This window comes from Ptychodera flava, chromosome 11, assembly GCF_041260155.1.
Source record: "Ptychodera flava strain L36383 chromosome 11, AS_Pfla_20210202, whole genome shotgun sequence".
NCBI classification, from domain to species: Eukaryota; Metazoa; Hemichordata; class Enteropneusta; family Ptychoderidae; genus Ptychodera; species Ptychodera flava.
In genome coordinates this window covers 8,831,205-8,847,430 of record NC_091938.1, presented here as the reverse complement: position 1 = coordinate 8,847,430, position 16,226 = coordinate 8,831,205, and the positions used below count along the sequence as shown (strand labels likewise).

At 37.1% G+C, this 16,226-nt stretch overlaps 1 protein-coding gene across 2 annotated transcripts in view; it reads right to left on the bottom strand.

The window, feature by feature from the left end:
- The window catches only part of LOC139143450 (carbamoyl-phosphate synthase [ammonia], mitochondrial-like), a 74,070-nt gene that overhangs the window by 11,431 nt on the left and 46,413 nt on the right, over nt 1–16,226 (bottom strand). For both annotated transcript variants that reach the window (XM_070713780.1, XM_070713781.1), the window contains exons 22-33: nt 15,855–15,973; nt 15,289–15,430; nt 14,709–14,774; nt 13,545–13,608; nt 9,178–9,359; nt 7,858–7,982; nt 7,625–7,694; nt 6,803–6,870; nt 4,871–5,024; nt 2,509–2,616; nt 1,759–1,848; nt 1,270–1,440 (exon numbers count right to left, since the gene is read on the bottom strand). In XM_070713780.1, the coding sequence (XP_070569881.1) occupies nt 1,270–1,440; nt 1,759–1,848; nt 2,509–2,616; nt 4,871–5,024; nt 6,803–6,870; nt 7,625–7,694; nt 7,858–7,982; nt 9,178–9,359; nt 13,545–13,608; nt 14,709–14,774; nt 15,289–15,430; nt 15,855–15,973 (1,359 nt within the window). The remainder of the gene's footprint in view (nt 1–1,269; nt 1,441–1,758; nt 1,849–2,508; nt 2,617–4,870; nt 5,025–6,802; nt 6,871–7,624; nt 7,695–7,857; nt 7,983–9,177; nt 9,360–13,544; nt 13,609–14,708; nt 14,775–15,288; nt 15,431–15,854; nt 15,974–16,226) is intronic.

The window sequence follows — 16,226 nt, the reverse complement described above, 5'->3', positions numbered from 1 at the left end:
AACAAGACACAATGATATTGTTCAATTCATTTCCCAATGTTTTAAAGAGTAATAATAGTTTTAATGATAATGATAACATTGTAGCCCAGGAACATTTTCATTTGATATTTTGATATCATCAAGAAATGTCTGGTGATGTTCACTATCACATCATTAAACTGGAGGAATCTGCAGAAATATTAATGTGATGATTTGAAATGGATATGCTTACTGCAATTTCCCTTTGCCATAACTGTTAAAAAAATTTAATTTAAAACTGACAGTCAAGCTAAATGCCATTAAATTGGAAAGCACCAAGAAATTACTTTTAGCATAAGATTGTACCTATTAGACCTCCCTAGGTGGTTTCTTTTGAACCATAATTGTGTACTTAAGGGGTTTCATTCATGACATCACACAAGATGACCCAGATTTGACCTTTCAGAAAACCTCAAGTTTTTCTCCTTTCCCCTTTTATTCTGACTCTGTTTGTGAAAGTTTCCTTTGAAATAATGGTTTTTACTATCAAACTGAGTAATTGCAGGCCAAATTTTGATTTAAGTAAAGTAGGTAAAACTTGGACTAAAAAGGACGACCGGTACGCGGGACTCACAGAGGCAAAGCCAGGCCTCAGTGTATCCATGGTCGTCCATGATGTATTGTAGCACGGTCCGTCCGTCCACGAGGGACTGAGAGGGACCGTGATTGCTGTATCGAACAGCAACAATGTTTGCTTCACGTACCAGGGAATTTGTAACTTTGTAGAAAGGAGAGTAAAGTGTTTCAATACATTGTAACTTTGTAGGAAGGAGGGTAAATTGTTTCAACACCGTACAACATTTTATTGTAAGCTGTAGTTTTCTGTTGAGGAGGCATCGTGACATGATTTTATGAGAAGAAAAAAACATAAGATCGTGCAAAGACGTCAATATTTTGCCATTTTGTAACCAAGCAGAACAGAGCGGCCGGCCATATCGAAAGCGGTACATTCAAGGAACTAGAGAGTGGCAGCGCGTACGTACAGTGGCCTCATTGAAATTCACTTGTCCGTCGGGCTGGGAGAATGTTGTTTTCACTTGCCCGGACTCAAAATTCACTTGTCACGGGCGTCGGGTGGCGAGAATTTTCGAGCCCTGTTAACCCTTTCACCATCATGGTTTGTCCCAACTCCATTGTTTTCTATGGTAAACTTGGACCTCTACACAGGGAACTGGGGGTGAAAGGGTTAAAGCAGCAGTGCTCAGATCAGCATCATGACCACTTTGCACTAACTCCTACCAGTGCACTCACCTTAATACCGACATAATCTGTGGGTATAATGGGATGTTCCAATGTCGGGAGCGTGCTGGTGTCGATGTCATGGCCGATCATAACCTGCGTTGCTATCTTGATCAGATCGGTATCAATCGTCTTGGAAACAAAGGGGAACGACCTGGACGCTCTCAAGTTGGTTTCAATCACCTAGGCAACAAAAAGAACCAATTCAGCATGCAAGCAAGTTCAATTTTAAATGATAAACATGTATAGAAATGAATGGAAGTTACCATGAATGTTAATCATAGGATCAGGAAAATGTACCAATATGTGATAGAAGCCACATATGGTTTTCAGACTTGTCCCCTGGGGGAGTATAATCGATTTCTCAACAGAAGCTGCGGCTTGATTAGGAATTGTATGGTAGGGTTTAATTTCCTTGAGAACTTGTCTAACAGGTAGACACCCTAATGCCCCCTCCCCTCCCCCAAAAAGACACATGTAAAAAGTCTGAGAGTGACATACCAAGACCTGATTATCCTTTGCCAGGAACTGTGTATTGAAAGGACCGGTGATGTTGAACCGCTTTGCAATCTTCCTGGTAGCATCTCTCACCTGGAATATGATAATTAAATTAGGTCAAAGGTTAGGGAAAAGGTCATCTAACGCACAATGTCGGTTGACATACCATGACAAAAGGCATTGGCTGTTGTGGGCCGATTACATTAAGCTATGTCATTCAGAGTCACTACTGCCATAACAAGGTATAGGGAATTTTTCATATCAACAGGTCATTGAGGGGGTCGGTCATCAGAGTTACACTGACGCAAATCAGTGCATCTCAAAAAATTTGAAGGAAGGGGACTAACAGGTTCCTATCTTTCAATAAAATTGCATTCAATTGCCTTGTGTCAAACCTTCGTGTCTTACATCACATGCACACCCTGTACATTTCAGGCAGGGTAATCAACACACTTTGGGGGTAATCAACACAAATTTGATAAAAAATTTTCATCATGTAACTCAATCCCATCAGAATGACAATGGTAAATAATCCCACTAAAATACATATACATGTACGATGCTGTACAAGTTGTGTACAACATAAAACACTTTCAAAAAATAGCTTTCTACAATTACAGTTAGCTCTTTTCCAAGTTGAATTTTGACAAAGTCCTCAAACTATTTTGAAACAATTAAGAGTAGCACCAGCGTACATGAAAAACAAAGTAAGCATACTATAACCAAAAGAGTGTGTGTACATGAAAAATTTACCTTATCTACTGCATCCTGACTGATAGTGTGGGATGGCAACACAAGTGTAGCATCCCCGGAATGCACACCGGCATTTTCCACATGTTCAGAAACGGCATGAGCGACAACCTACGGGGAAAACACATCCGCATAGTCGTCGAGCTGCACAGAATTTACTCAAAAAATTTTGAAAGGCAACAGGTATGAGAAGATGTCTAAATTGATACACAAGAGGTTATACACTGCATGAGAAATTTCACGCTCAAATCAACATGATGGATATTTCACGTTACCGTGGCAACCAAGGGGAGTTTATTCAAAAGTAAAATCATCATTCAGAGTTCCTTATGGTTCCAGTGTTCTAGTAGAAGCCCAGCTGCATGTAACTTTTGCACAAGTAAATTTTTTTCAGAGTTTTCTTTTGGATAAAAAACATCAAACTTCTTGTTCCACTGCCCAGAGCATGCTGAAACACGATGTATACATGTATTCGTTAGTGTAAAGTGCATGTTATCGTTGACAGTTGAATCAAGACCAGAATTCACAATAACAATGCAGTCTACACTTGTACAGGCTGCGTTGACAAGTTGACAACCAAGTATTTCAACATGCTTTGGGTTTGTGAACAGAAACCCTGGTTGACACACAAAGCAAAAATGGTGAAAAATTGTCTGACGTTACATCTCCTGGCCCTTTAATGAATAAATTTTGTAGCTGGCTCTTTATATCTTGTGATAACTGGAAGATACTGGTGGCATGACAGATATCTAGGCTACTAATGAACTTGAAATGCCGTTAATATTTTGATTTATCAGTAGGACACTTCTGTAGAAGTGATGATTTGCATGGTTTTGTTGTTCCTGTGCCTTGCGAAATAAAAAACAGTTTTGGTCTGCCTGGATCTCAGGCAAGAGATTTCTAAAAAATGAGCATCGAACATACTCAAAAATAAGCACTATACCATTTTGAATCTCTAGTGATTCTAAAGTGTTTCTTATGTTTCAAAGAGAACTGCACACTGCACAAATGTCTTGTTATTTCTCTCAGAAGTTAGATTAAGTTCATTGTTTTGGCAATCGTAATCTGTGTAAAAAAATCAGTGGTGGGTTTGAACACATCCCAGCAAGACTGTAGAACGCTATTCACTGGGCAATGTACACAAATCAACATCATCCTAAGGGGTCCAGTTGCTCTAGAAAGGGATGGGAGGATGCCCTAAGAAAATTTATGTTTTCAAGATGAAAATTGGACTCCGTTCTTAAGCTGTGAACACATACATACATTTTCAGTGAGTGCAAGCAAAGTGAGAGTACAGTGAAAAATTTCTGTAGATGAAGCTCAAATCAGACTGGTACATCCATTTTCTGTTCTCAAGCTGATGCACAAACAGAGAATTTTCCAAGTCAAAAACAGAACCAGGCTTTCTGCTCAGAGCCACTGCTTGGAAGTGTTTCAGGACACTCCTATAGACATAGAATCCCACACCCCAACAGGTTAGGATGGAATGTCTCACACGAGTTGGGGAATTCTGTCTCACACGAGCCGAAGGCGAGTGTGAGACAGAATTCCCCAACGAGTGTGAGACATTCCATCCCAACCCATTGGGGTGTGGGATTATTTTTCTCACGTCCCTCCAATATCTTTAGAAAATTGCATTTTATTGTGGTAGGTTTATACTATCAAAAACCGGCACACAATTGCACTTGTTTCATTTGTGTCATTCCGCAAAGAAAAATGAAGTCCGTTCATTGATGAGCATATCAAACACGTTAACATGTATATTACCGATATGGCAATTTTGTTTTGTTGGTCAGCCACAAAATTCTCCAGGTCATCTGAGGAAAATGTTGCGAAACAGCTCTGGTGGCCATCTGTTGATGACATTGCGTGAAAGCTGTCGTCTGCTACAGCCTTGTGTGCAAATGGCTCGCTCATCGAAGTCTTTCGCTAACTGTATCGCTGTCAAGTCAGTTCTTCTCCAGAAAATATGTCGACGAGCGTAAATAGCCGATAGGTTTGTAATGGCCTGAATTCTCCCGTTACAACATGAAAGCGGTCATCCTCCGTGTATTTGTTGCCGACGCCGCGCTGACCGTACTCAAATCTAGAACAACCTGTTCACTCTGCGGTTCAGTCGTCTGTCCCCTATAGTGCCAGTTGTACATTACGCGATGTTCTATTCGTCAAATAATTCGTACAGAGAACTAGGCGCTGAGCAGAATTGACCAATCAACATACGTTTCACATACGGGGTGTTCGGTCGCGCAACAATACAGAGTGTGAGAACAAATTGTTCTCACACTGTGTTCTCACACTCCCAGCGCACTGGGGACATGAGACAGAGAGTTCCTGCTGAAGAGACTGAAGGCATTAAGGGACTTACCACTCCATTCCGTGCCACGGCATCCATTTCAATCTCCCTGGCACCTTCAATAAATTTGGTGATCACCACCGGGTGTTCCTGGGATACTCTGGTGGCCTCTTCCAGGAACTTTTGTAACTCTTCAGGCCCATACGCCACATTCATGGCTGAGCCACTGCAACAAGAAAAAAGACACATTAAAGTGAAATTCAGCATAAAATTTAAATTGTTCACTTTGTAGCAACTTTTAAGTATAACACCATTGGAACTAATTCAGGATAATTGGATGGTGTAGTAATGTTGATTTAATCTGCAAATTTAATGTAAGCTCATCTGCTTTTCTTTTTTAGTAACACATTTGTTTTTATGAGTAATTTGTAGTAGTATCACAACATTCAGCACAGCTATAGGGTATCAAACACTTTTGAGATATTAGAAAAATATAAACATAGGGCCAAAGTCCCTGAAGCTACTATAGACATGGATACAAAATTAAGTATTTCCTTACTGTATGAAATTATCTCACTAAGGTCATCCTACGGACAAGTAAACTAAATATTAAAGCTGTCTGACCAGCGGTTTTGAAAGAACAAGCAACTCAACAGTTGACAGAGCTCTGTTGAGTTATGTAGAGAATAACCTTTTGTGACACATGTATTGATGAAGAAGGTGGATATCTTTGATTAACATTATGAGTTCTGTTTAATAAGTTGAGACTGTACATACTCAGAGAAAGCACACTGAAGAGACAAAGGTTTGAAACTTAAGAAGTTCAAGGTCATCAAAAGCATTATAAGGAATCATGTTACACTTTCATTGCACTGTTTACACAGATTGCATAATTGCTATAAATAGCACATGAGGAATCTTTATACAGCCCAGCTTTACCATAAAAACCCTATCACTTTGACCACTCTTTTAATTGACCACTCTATTTTTCCCTCAAAAAGTAATTCTATTTTATACTTACCAAGTCAACCATAAATGGAAATTAGAACTTTCTCTATCTCTATCTCTATCTCTATTGACTATTTTGAGCAATTTCTTTTAGATAACATACAGGGCACAATAAATGACGGTTCAGAATATGTCAAAGTTGGGATTCAGGAAAGTTGCCTTTACATGTTTTAATCCTCCAAGATGGTAAGCATTTCACTATGAACTGTCAAAAAAAGTTGAACTTTCTGATAATTCTACACTAAAATTATTTTGGCTTTGATGATTTCCTAATTCATTCAATTATTTAAAATCATATTAATTATTTTTTTCAGGGTGAATTGATAGGGTTTACACAGTACAAGAATTACATACAATGTAAGTCAAATTTTGACCAAAATGACAAAAAATTCCTTAAAAATACAGATTTGCATATTTCATCACAATTTGAACAAGTCTAAGTTGGGTTACCCCTAGGGACCTGTATACCAAATAACAAAGCTGTCTGACCAGCGGTTATGAAGAAGAAAATTTTTTACCAAAAACACCTTTTTTGGCATTATTTGCCTATTTTCAACAATATCAAAAAATTAAAAAAAAACAGTTTCTCAAAATCGTATTTTTCATCTACACAACAAATATCAAATCAGTAAGTACTGCGGTTCTCAAGATATTTGAGTGGACGGACGCCTCACAAACGGACATACATACATACATACATACATACATACATACATACATACATACATACAGACTGACGACGGACGCCGGACGGATACCTATCCCAATAGCTTCTATAGACTATAGTCTATAGTAGCTAAAAATTCAATTATCCCGAATTAGTTCAAATCATGTTGTATACAAGATCAAAAAGTCTTATGGTTCCAAACTAAGGTCATAATCTCACCCAGTGAAATGTTACTATTATCATCACTTGTTTTTAAAGAGAAGGAAATTCCACTTTCTCTTTCCGCTGTTTTGAATATTTTCTTCAAAAATAAACCAGAATATGCTCACCTCAACACATAGGAAGGTCTTAAAAGACACGGGTACCCAACACTGGCAGCAAATTCCAGTGCTTCATCCTGCCAAAAAAAAGATAGAGACATTTCAACTCAATGCAAATAGAAAACTGGCGTGGGATTTCCACTGCCATCTGTTTTTTGCTGCACATCAAAAGAGCAATAGCTGTAACTTTTGATGATTTTATTCACTATTTATGATTTTAGAGTCCACTACAGTTTCTTGTTCTACTCCCCTGAGCATGTTGCCATACATAGTATTAAGCTTGTCAACTCGGCCTCTAAATGTATTGATATAAACTGCATTGCTACTGTTCACAAGTTATCTGCAGTGAAAACTAAACTTTAAATATAAAAGATAACAGAGCATGTTGTGTCTATCAGCTGAATAGTGGGTGTAACAAAACAAAAATCCTGAAAAGTTTCAGATGCTGTCCCTTTCCGTTGAGTGAACTCAGCAGAAACTCACGTGGCTCTCTACAGTCATCTGCTGAGGGCGCTCATTTCAACATGACCATATTTCAGGATGACCATAATAGCCATGATCCTATGAGTATCCCTTGCAGTGGACCCCCACTGGATATCAAGTTTTTCCAACATGACCATATTTCAGGATGACCATAATAGCCATGATCCTATGAGTATCCCTTGCAGTGGACCCCCACTGGATATCAACAGCTTTTAATGGAGTCCACAGCTATCATTTCTAGCTCATTTCATCCTGACAGGACTAAGCAAAGCTGCTTGTCTTGGAAAGAATTCCAGGTTCTAGATTATTGTGGACTTTCCAAATGATAATTGCAATAATCATACATACCAAAGAAGACAATGCCTTCCAAGGGGCTTGATCAATACCCAGCTCATCCAATATTGCAGAATATTTGGACCTACGTTTGAAATAAACACACATGTCCATTTATTGTGTCGCTTTCAGCATGTAATACATAACAAGGCGCTGAGCCCTCTGAGCTCACAAAGAGTTAAAATTAGAAAATTTGATGAAAAATGCAAGTACCATTTTCAAAGTCGATAATTTTTCATGTTGTTTACCTTTCCTCTGCTGCATCTATCAGGTAGGGATTGGTTCCAAGGATGTTCACCCCACTCTTGAATAACGGCAGTGCCAAGTTGTTGGGGATCTGACCACCAACGGATATGATGCAACCTTTTGCAGCCTGGAGGAATATCAAGAAGAGGAAATAAAATTGGGTTGGGGTAAGTCAACCAAAAATTGACCAAAAGCATCAAGATTTTCATATACTTTGATCTGGATGGAGCAAGTGCCTCAGAGCAGAGTCCAAAAAGAATGCAAAGTCATACCTGACCTACCAATATACTGGTATATTATACCTGACCTACTGATACATGTATATTGGCTATATTATACCTGACCTACTGATATATTGGCTATATTATAATACCTGACCTACTGATATATTGGATATTATACCTGACCTACTGATATATTGGCTATATTATAATACCTGACCTACTGATATATTGGATATTATACCTGACCTACTGATATATTGGCCCATTGGCTATATTATACCTGACCTACTGATATATTGGCCCATTGGCTATACTATACCTGACCTACTGATATATTGGCTGTGTTATACCTGACCTACCAATACATTGGCTATGTTATACCTGATCATCAACGAATACACGCGAAAGATGTGTACATTCGTTTCTTTCAGCGAGTTGAATGTTGTCAAATGTCTCTGTTGAGTCTGAGACATTTTCAAAATTAGGAGAAATTCAAGTTTCACACCTCACTGTAGTAAACGTATCTTTAAAGCAATAATAAGACATGTATATGTATGTTCAGACAACTGTTGATAGGCATCACACTGGAAGAAGACATATCAAATCAAATGAAACTGATACATGATAATTTTATTTTTAACCTGTTCACCCCATCCCCTGTAAGCAGGTCCATAATCACCAATGAGAACAATGGGTTTGGGCCGAACCAATGTGGTGAAAGGGTTAATTAACCCTTATTCTACCAAGTTCATATTTCACCATCAGGTCAAGTTGGTTGGAATAAGTGAAGCACAATTGGTTCATTCTATATAATGATGCATTTTAAGTTTCTGAACATTGGAAGGCTCTGAAAACATAGATACCGTAAACATGAACTTTACGGACTAAAGCTGCTATTACAGACTAAGTCAAGTGGATGAAAATATGTCTGATTTTGGCTCGATACCCCTTTTTATGGACTTGGCAGATGGGGAAGTGATGTTGTCTAGCAGGAAAAGGGTTAAGATAATCAAAAATAATAGTTTCAGTCGCAAAAATTCAGCCCAGTCATTGCAAACCTCACCCCTGAGAGATGAAGGGGAGGCTGACAACACTTACTTCTTGCTGGTAGATATCCAAAACCCGTTCCAGAGACAGCTCTTCAAAGTACAGCCTATCACACTCATCAAAATCTGTACTGACCGTCTCTGGGTTGTGATTGACCACGACGGTCTTGTGTCCAAACTCGCGCAGTGAACGGATGCACGACACAGCACACCAATCAAACTCCACTGAGCTACCTGAAATTGCAAAAGAGCACATGCTAATTTTCTAGAAGACGGATTAGTGAAAGCACGGATCAATTTTCATGATGGAGAACACAGTTTGAAGTAAAAAAAGTTATGGTTGCGACATGAGCAGTAAATAAAAGCAGTTTCTGTTGATGAAAAATAGTTAAATTATTTACTATTGAATTGTAAACTCTAATGGTAATGTGTGCCGTGACAGCTTTTTGTTGACCTTTGTGTGCCTGAACTAGGGATCATACCCACGACCAACACCTGCATACAATTTCCAGGGGTGATATGCACTAAATCTCTTCTATATGCAAGCTTTATCTATATAATGTTGATTTTGTAACAATTTGTTCCTGGTAAAACATTAACCACTCACTGGGATTCTAATTTTGCTCGTAACACAAATGGAAGACTCTGCTATTACATTTAGGTGGAAATGTTGACTGACAATATACTCTGCTGTTTACTGGCAAATCAGTGAATTTATATAAATCTTAGTGAATATGTGAAAATTTGAAATTACATTGTGCCAGTATACTGATTGTGAAAACACTGCAATCTGATTGGTCGAGACACGAAAATAATAGAACTACATTTGTGACACAGCACAGTAGGGACATGTGCGAGCTCTCAGCAAGAGAAAAATCCCTTTTTTAACATTAAATGCCAGAATTTCAATATACTGTTATATGATAACAGCAACAAACCACCTAAGCAACCGGTATACCACTCAGTCATACTCAATTTTTGACTGGTTCACTCCATATATGGCACTAGCTATGGCTTGTGTCATATACATGTCATGAATTGGTCAAAACCTTATTGTAAAACGGTCGTTTGATGTGGTTTATTCCAAAAACAAACATTTATGTTCGATTTTGTCGAGATGATCAAATTTGTGAAAAAGCGACCTAGCGGCCGATATAGCTCCGCTGTGTTTATGTAGAGAATAACTATTTTTGACACATGTTGATGAAGAAGGTGGAAATCTTTGATAGCTCAATGCAGTGGCCAGAAAAAAGTGGCTAAAATAGCTGCAAAAATACACAATTGAAGATTTCATCATACTTTGAATATATCACATCGGATCATCCCTAAGAACATGTCAACCAAAGCTATCTGATGAGTAGTTTTTAGCTACTATAGACTATAGTCTATAGAAGCTATTGGGATGGGTATCCGTCCGGCGTCCGTCGTCAGTCTGTATGTATGTATGTATGTATGTCCGTTTGTGAGGCGTCCGTCCACTCAAATATCTTGAGAACCGCAGTACTTACTAATTTGATATTTGTTGTGTAGATGAAAAATATGATTTTGAGAAACTGGTTTTTTTAATTTTTTGATATTGTTGAAAATAGGCAAATTAATGCCAAAAAAGGTGTTTTTGGTAAAAAATCTTCTTCTTCATAACCACTGGTCAGACAGCTTTGTTATTTGGTATACAGGTCCCTAGGGATAACCCAACTTAGATTTGTTCAAATTGTGATGAAATATGCAAATGTGTATTTTAAGGAATTTTTTTGTCATTTTTGGTCAAAGTTTGACTTACATTGTATGTAATTCTTGTACTGTATAAACCCTATCAATTCACCCAGAAAAAAATAATTAATATGATTTTAAATAATTGAATTAATTAGGAAATCATCAAAGCCATAATAATTTTAGTGTGGAATTAACAGAAAGTTCAACTTTTTTTGACAGTTCATAGTGAATTGAGGATTAAAACATGTAAAGGCAACTTTCCTGAATCCTAACTTTGATATATTCTGAACCACCATTTATGTTATCTAAAAGAAATTGCTCATAATAGTTTGTCATGATAGGGTGGTCAAATAAATAGAGATAGAGAAAGTTCTAATTTCCATTTATGGTTGACTTGGTAAGGATAAAATAAGATTACTTTTTGAGGAAAAAATAGAGTGGTCAATTAAAAGAGTGGTCAAAGTGATAGGGTTTTTATGGTAAAGCTGGGCTGCCTCATGTGCTATTTATAGCAATTATGCAATCTGTGTAAACAGTGCAATGAAAGTGTAACATGATTCCTTATAATGCTTTTGATGACCTTGAACTTCTTAAGTTTCAAACATTTGTCTCTTCAGTGTGCTTTCTCTGAGTACGTACAGTCTCAACTTATTCAACAGAACTTACTTACAATGTTAATTTGAAAGTTAAAATGTGCTTGGTTAATAGGATGAAAATACTGATATTAAAAGATAACCAGCTCAAGATTCTTTATAACCTGACAGATATGCTGTTTTTTTATGACGTAAATCTTGATTTAAGCAAGTCTTGTTTACTTTAATTAGAATGTAATTAACTCTCGTTTATTTGCTGGTATAGACTAATATAGTCTGATGAAATATGCAAATCTGTATTTTTGCAGAATTTTTTTTCATTTTTGGTCAGGCCATCCTGAAATGAGCTATCAAAGATATCCACCTTCTTCATCAATACATGTGTCACAAAAGGTTATTCTCTACATAACACAGCAGAGCTCTGTCAACTGTTGAGACTCACTTGTTTTTTCAAAACTGCTGGTCAGACAGCTTTAATATTTGGTTTACATGTCCCTAGGATGACCAAAGTGAGATAATTTCATACAGTCAGGAAATACTTAATTTTGTATCCATGTCTATAGTAGCTTCAGGGACTTTGGCCCTATGTTTTGAGAATAAAATTTTCTGACCAAAGATGGCAACAATTGCCCCAAAAAATGAAATTGCAGATTTCATCATAATTTCAAGAGATCAAATTTAGTTCATAACTTCATCTATAGAAACCTGTATACCAAATTTCAAAGCTGTTAGACAAGTACTTTTTTTGAGAAACACATTTTTTGACCAAGAATGGGAAAATTGCCCCAAAAATTCAAAATTGCAGATTTCATCATTATTTTTTAATAAATATCATTTAGTTTATCTATAGAAACCTGTATACCAAATTTCAAAGCTATCGGATGAGTAGTTTTGGAAATACACGTTTTGACCAAAAATGGCAAAAATTGCCCCCAAAATACAAAATTACAGATTTCATCAGAAATTCATTATATATTACTGAACTCATCTGTAGAAACCTGTATACCAAATTTCAAAGCTATCAGACCACTAATTTTTGAGAAACACATTTTTTGACCAAAAATGGCAAAAATTGCCCCAAAATTACAAAATTGCAGATTTCATCATAATTTCAACAAATGTCATTAAGGTGATCTGTAAAAACCTGTATACCAAATTGCAAAGCTATCAGATGAGTAGTTTTGGAAATACACATTTTTTGACCAAAAATGGCAAAAATTGCCCCAAAAATACAAAATTGCAGATTTCATCACAATTTCAATAAATATCATGTAGTTTATCTGTAGGAACCTGTATACCAAATTTCAAAGCTATCAGATAAACAGTTTTGGAAATACACATTTTTTGACCAAAAATGGCGACAATTGCCCCCAAAATACAAAATTTCAGATTTCATCAGAAATTCAATATATATTACTCAGTTCATCTATAGAAACGTGTATACCAAATTTCAAAACTATTAGACCAGTACTTTTTGAGAAATACATTTTTTGACCAAAAATGGCAAAAATTGCCTTAAAAATGCAAATTTGCATATTTCTGCACAATTTGAACGAATCTGAAATAGATCATCCCTAGGGACATATGTACCAAATATCAAAGCTATCTGACTGGTAGTTTTGAAGAAGAAGATTTTAAAGATTTTTTTACCAAAAATGACAAAAATTGCCTTAAAAATACAAATATGCAAATTTCACCACGATTTGAACAAATCTGACTGAAGTCACCCTGAGTAAACTTCATATCAAATTTCAAAGCAATCAGACATGCGGTTTCAGAGAAGATATTTTTAACCAAAAAACAGCAAAAAATGCCCCTAATACAAATATGCAAATTTGACCATGATTTGAACAAACTTAAGTGGGGTCACCCAAAGTGAACTGCATATAAAATTCAAAGCAATCGGACTTGCAGTTTCAGAGGAGAAGGCAATTGTTGACGGACGACGACGACGGACGACGGACGACGGACGACGACGACGGAAAATCAACCTATTTGATAAGCTCCGCGTCGCTGACAGCGGAGCTAAAATGTCTGCATCATCTTAACGATTAGAGGTGTCTATTACATTCCTATGTACTTTCAGTCTCTTTCAGAATATAGCACCACTCACCAATATGATATGGTCCACATCCCAACACCATGGTGCCATGGTCATTAAACAACAGGTCGTGCTCCTGTAAAGCAAGGAGAGAAATTGTGAACTTGTGGCAGTGATTTCAAAATAGTACCACTTGGCATTTCACATGCAACTTGTAATTCTTCCACTGCTCATATGGAATACTTCTGGTTCTCTCACAGATCTTCTCAAGAGGGAGGTGATCTCAAAATATAAATACAATTCAAAAGGTTTTTCTCAGAACTATTGACAGAAAATAATGTGCTACAATACTATGTTTATGGCGGGCAAAAAATAGCGCTGATTGCGATTTCAGGTTTGTTACTAAATATGGCTGCGAAGGGCGACATCGGACAAATTCGGACAAATCTAATTGCTGCATGCATGGCTGTTGTTGCAGCTTGTTATCTGAGTTATGAGCTGGTGTGACCTGTAGAATCCATTGTAACACTAGCAGGTTTTACTTTCATCATTCTTGTGGAAAATGTGGACAAACATTTATTTTGGCATATACATGAAAAATGTCATTTGCAATCAGTGCTATTATTGTTAGCAATGACAGTGGAAGGATTGGTACTTCTGTAAACATCTTCATATACCGTATATTCAGAGGTAATAAAGCTAATAGGATGGAGAATGTTTGTGTATAAGCAAGAGAGAAAGCGGGAGAGAGAAAAAGAGAGGGGAGAGAGTGGGGAGGGAGAGAGGGGGATGAAGAAGTTCATTATTTATCTTGTTTTTTTTAATTCCTTGCATATTATGTTGGAAAAATACGTGAACAAAACAATTTTGTTTTAATTCTTTTTACTAAGGTATTAACCATCTCTAAATTGAAAGACTTTTGCTTCAACTTGCCGTAAGGAAATTTTAAATCATTCTCATCACGGGTTATCGTGCAAAATTTAATATAAGAAAAGCAAATAACCCAGTATTTCAGACACTCAAAATTGGAAATGGTCACCATCCCTTTGTTACTCAATAGGAAAAGTTAAATTTTCGATTTTCACAAAAATATAATAATGAAAACCTCACTTCCTCCATGAGCCTCAAAATGAATCCCAACAAGTGATGCAGCGATACGGTAGTGTAAAAGTTTGGGATTCTGAATATGTCACAAGGCCCATTCTATCTAAGAAGACCATGAAATCATTGACTTACCATGCCATTATACGTACAGTAGAGATAGTTGGTCATGGCCGGGTACTCTGCTGCCATGGTGTCAATCTGCGTCAGACAGAAAAAAATATTCAATGCACTGGTCATGGTTTTGTCGAATGGTTGCTTTACTGAAAAATTTGAGATGTGCTAATTCAAAGTGAAGAAAACATTCCATGAAAAGTACTAGCGGAAGTAGAACATTGGCAGCTGATTAGCGTGAAAATATCAACCCAACAGCAGTCTTAGAGTGAACTCTTATTTCAGGGGGCTACTCAAACTCAAATATGTTACTGTAAATACTGTACCTGGCTCCCATGAATATTTTTTTGACACAAATATAAGCATTGTAACTAAAGTACATGACAATTTCAAATCATTAGCCTCTCTAAAAGTCTAGTCTTATCTTTCTTCAGGACTTTGAATTTGCGTTTATACTCCACACAGATATATTCTCATCATAATGACAATGCTGAAATTTGTATATTCAGCACATTATACCCCCTTATTTTGGAAGAAGGAAAATGTCAACGTCATAATACGATATTTGTGATGGCTAGACTGGACAAGTTTTCTTTTTTACCTGTTTGACCCACGGCTTGATACCTTTCTGTATTCTGTGTTCGCGGATTTCAAACTCCGATGACCCAAGAGCGCTACCAATCTGCTTGTCCGAAAAACCTGCTTCCTTGGAAGATTTCAAGATATCTGTTGGAATTGTGTGACTGAAAAGAAAAATTAATCAAGTAAGATCGAAGAAAACTCAGTTTGAAGAAGCTGGAAAAATCACATTCCTGGATAAATTAATAATTTTCACTAAGATATTGATGACAAAGACACACACAAATAATCAAACAATAGGGATGACAAAATCAGTGCAGAACATATTTTACGCGTCCCTGGTTTCAACCAACTCAACCTTATAGTGACAGATGAACTTGAATTAGTGGGATATGGTTTAAACCCTGTTTGCTTGATTTCATGGGTCATCAGAGGGTCAGAGTTCAAAGGGTAATTTACACCATTCACCATGCAAGGATGACTCACAAGTATGGCATTACAGGAAAAATTCTTAATTTACTCTTTACAAAATGTTGAGTGAAGAACCAATTTACTGTATTGTTTTGCTTTTGCATGAGTAAAACTTACACAGTGTGTTCTTGAAGCTGTTTGTCCTGAGCCACAATCCTCTGTAATTTGTAGAGGAACCACGGATCAATGGCTGTTAGCTCATGGATTCTATCCACAGTGTAACCATCGTGTAAGGCCTGGAAAAGAAGTAGTATATAGGGTATAGCTGAATGTCCTACTGGTATAAAATGTTTGGTTCCAACCGGAAGATTGCTGTATGGCTTCATCCCTATGAACACGCAGTTATAGATGACAATGCACATGATGTAACAGAGTCATGCACACAATGGCTGGTGCCACATGTGGGGCAGGATGCGCTTACTATTTTCGAAACACCTGACATATCACTTCTTGGCCTTTTGGCCAGTGGTCCATATATCTTTCTTTCAT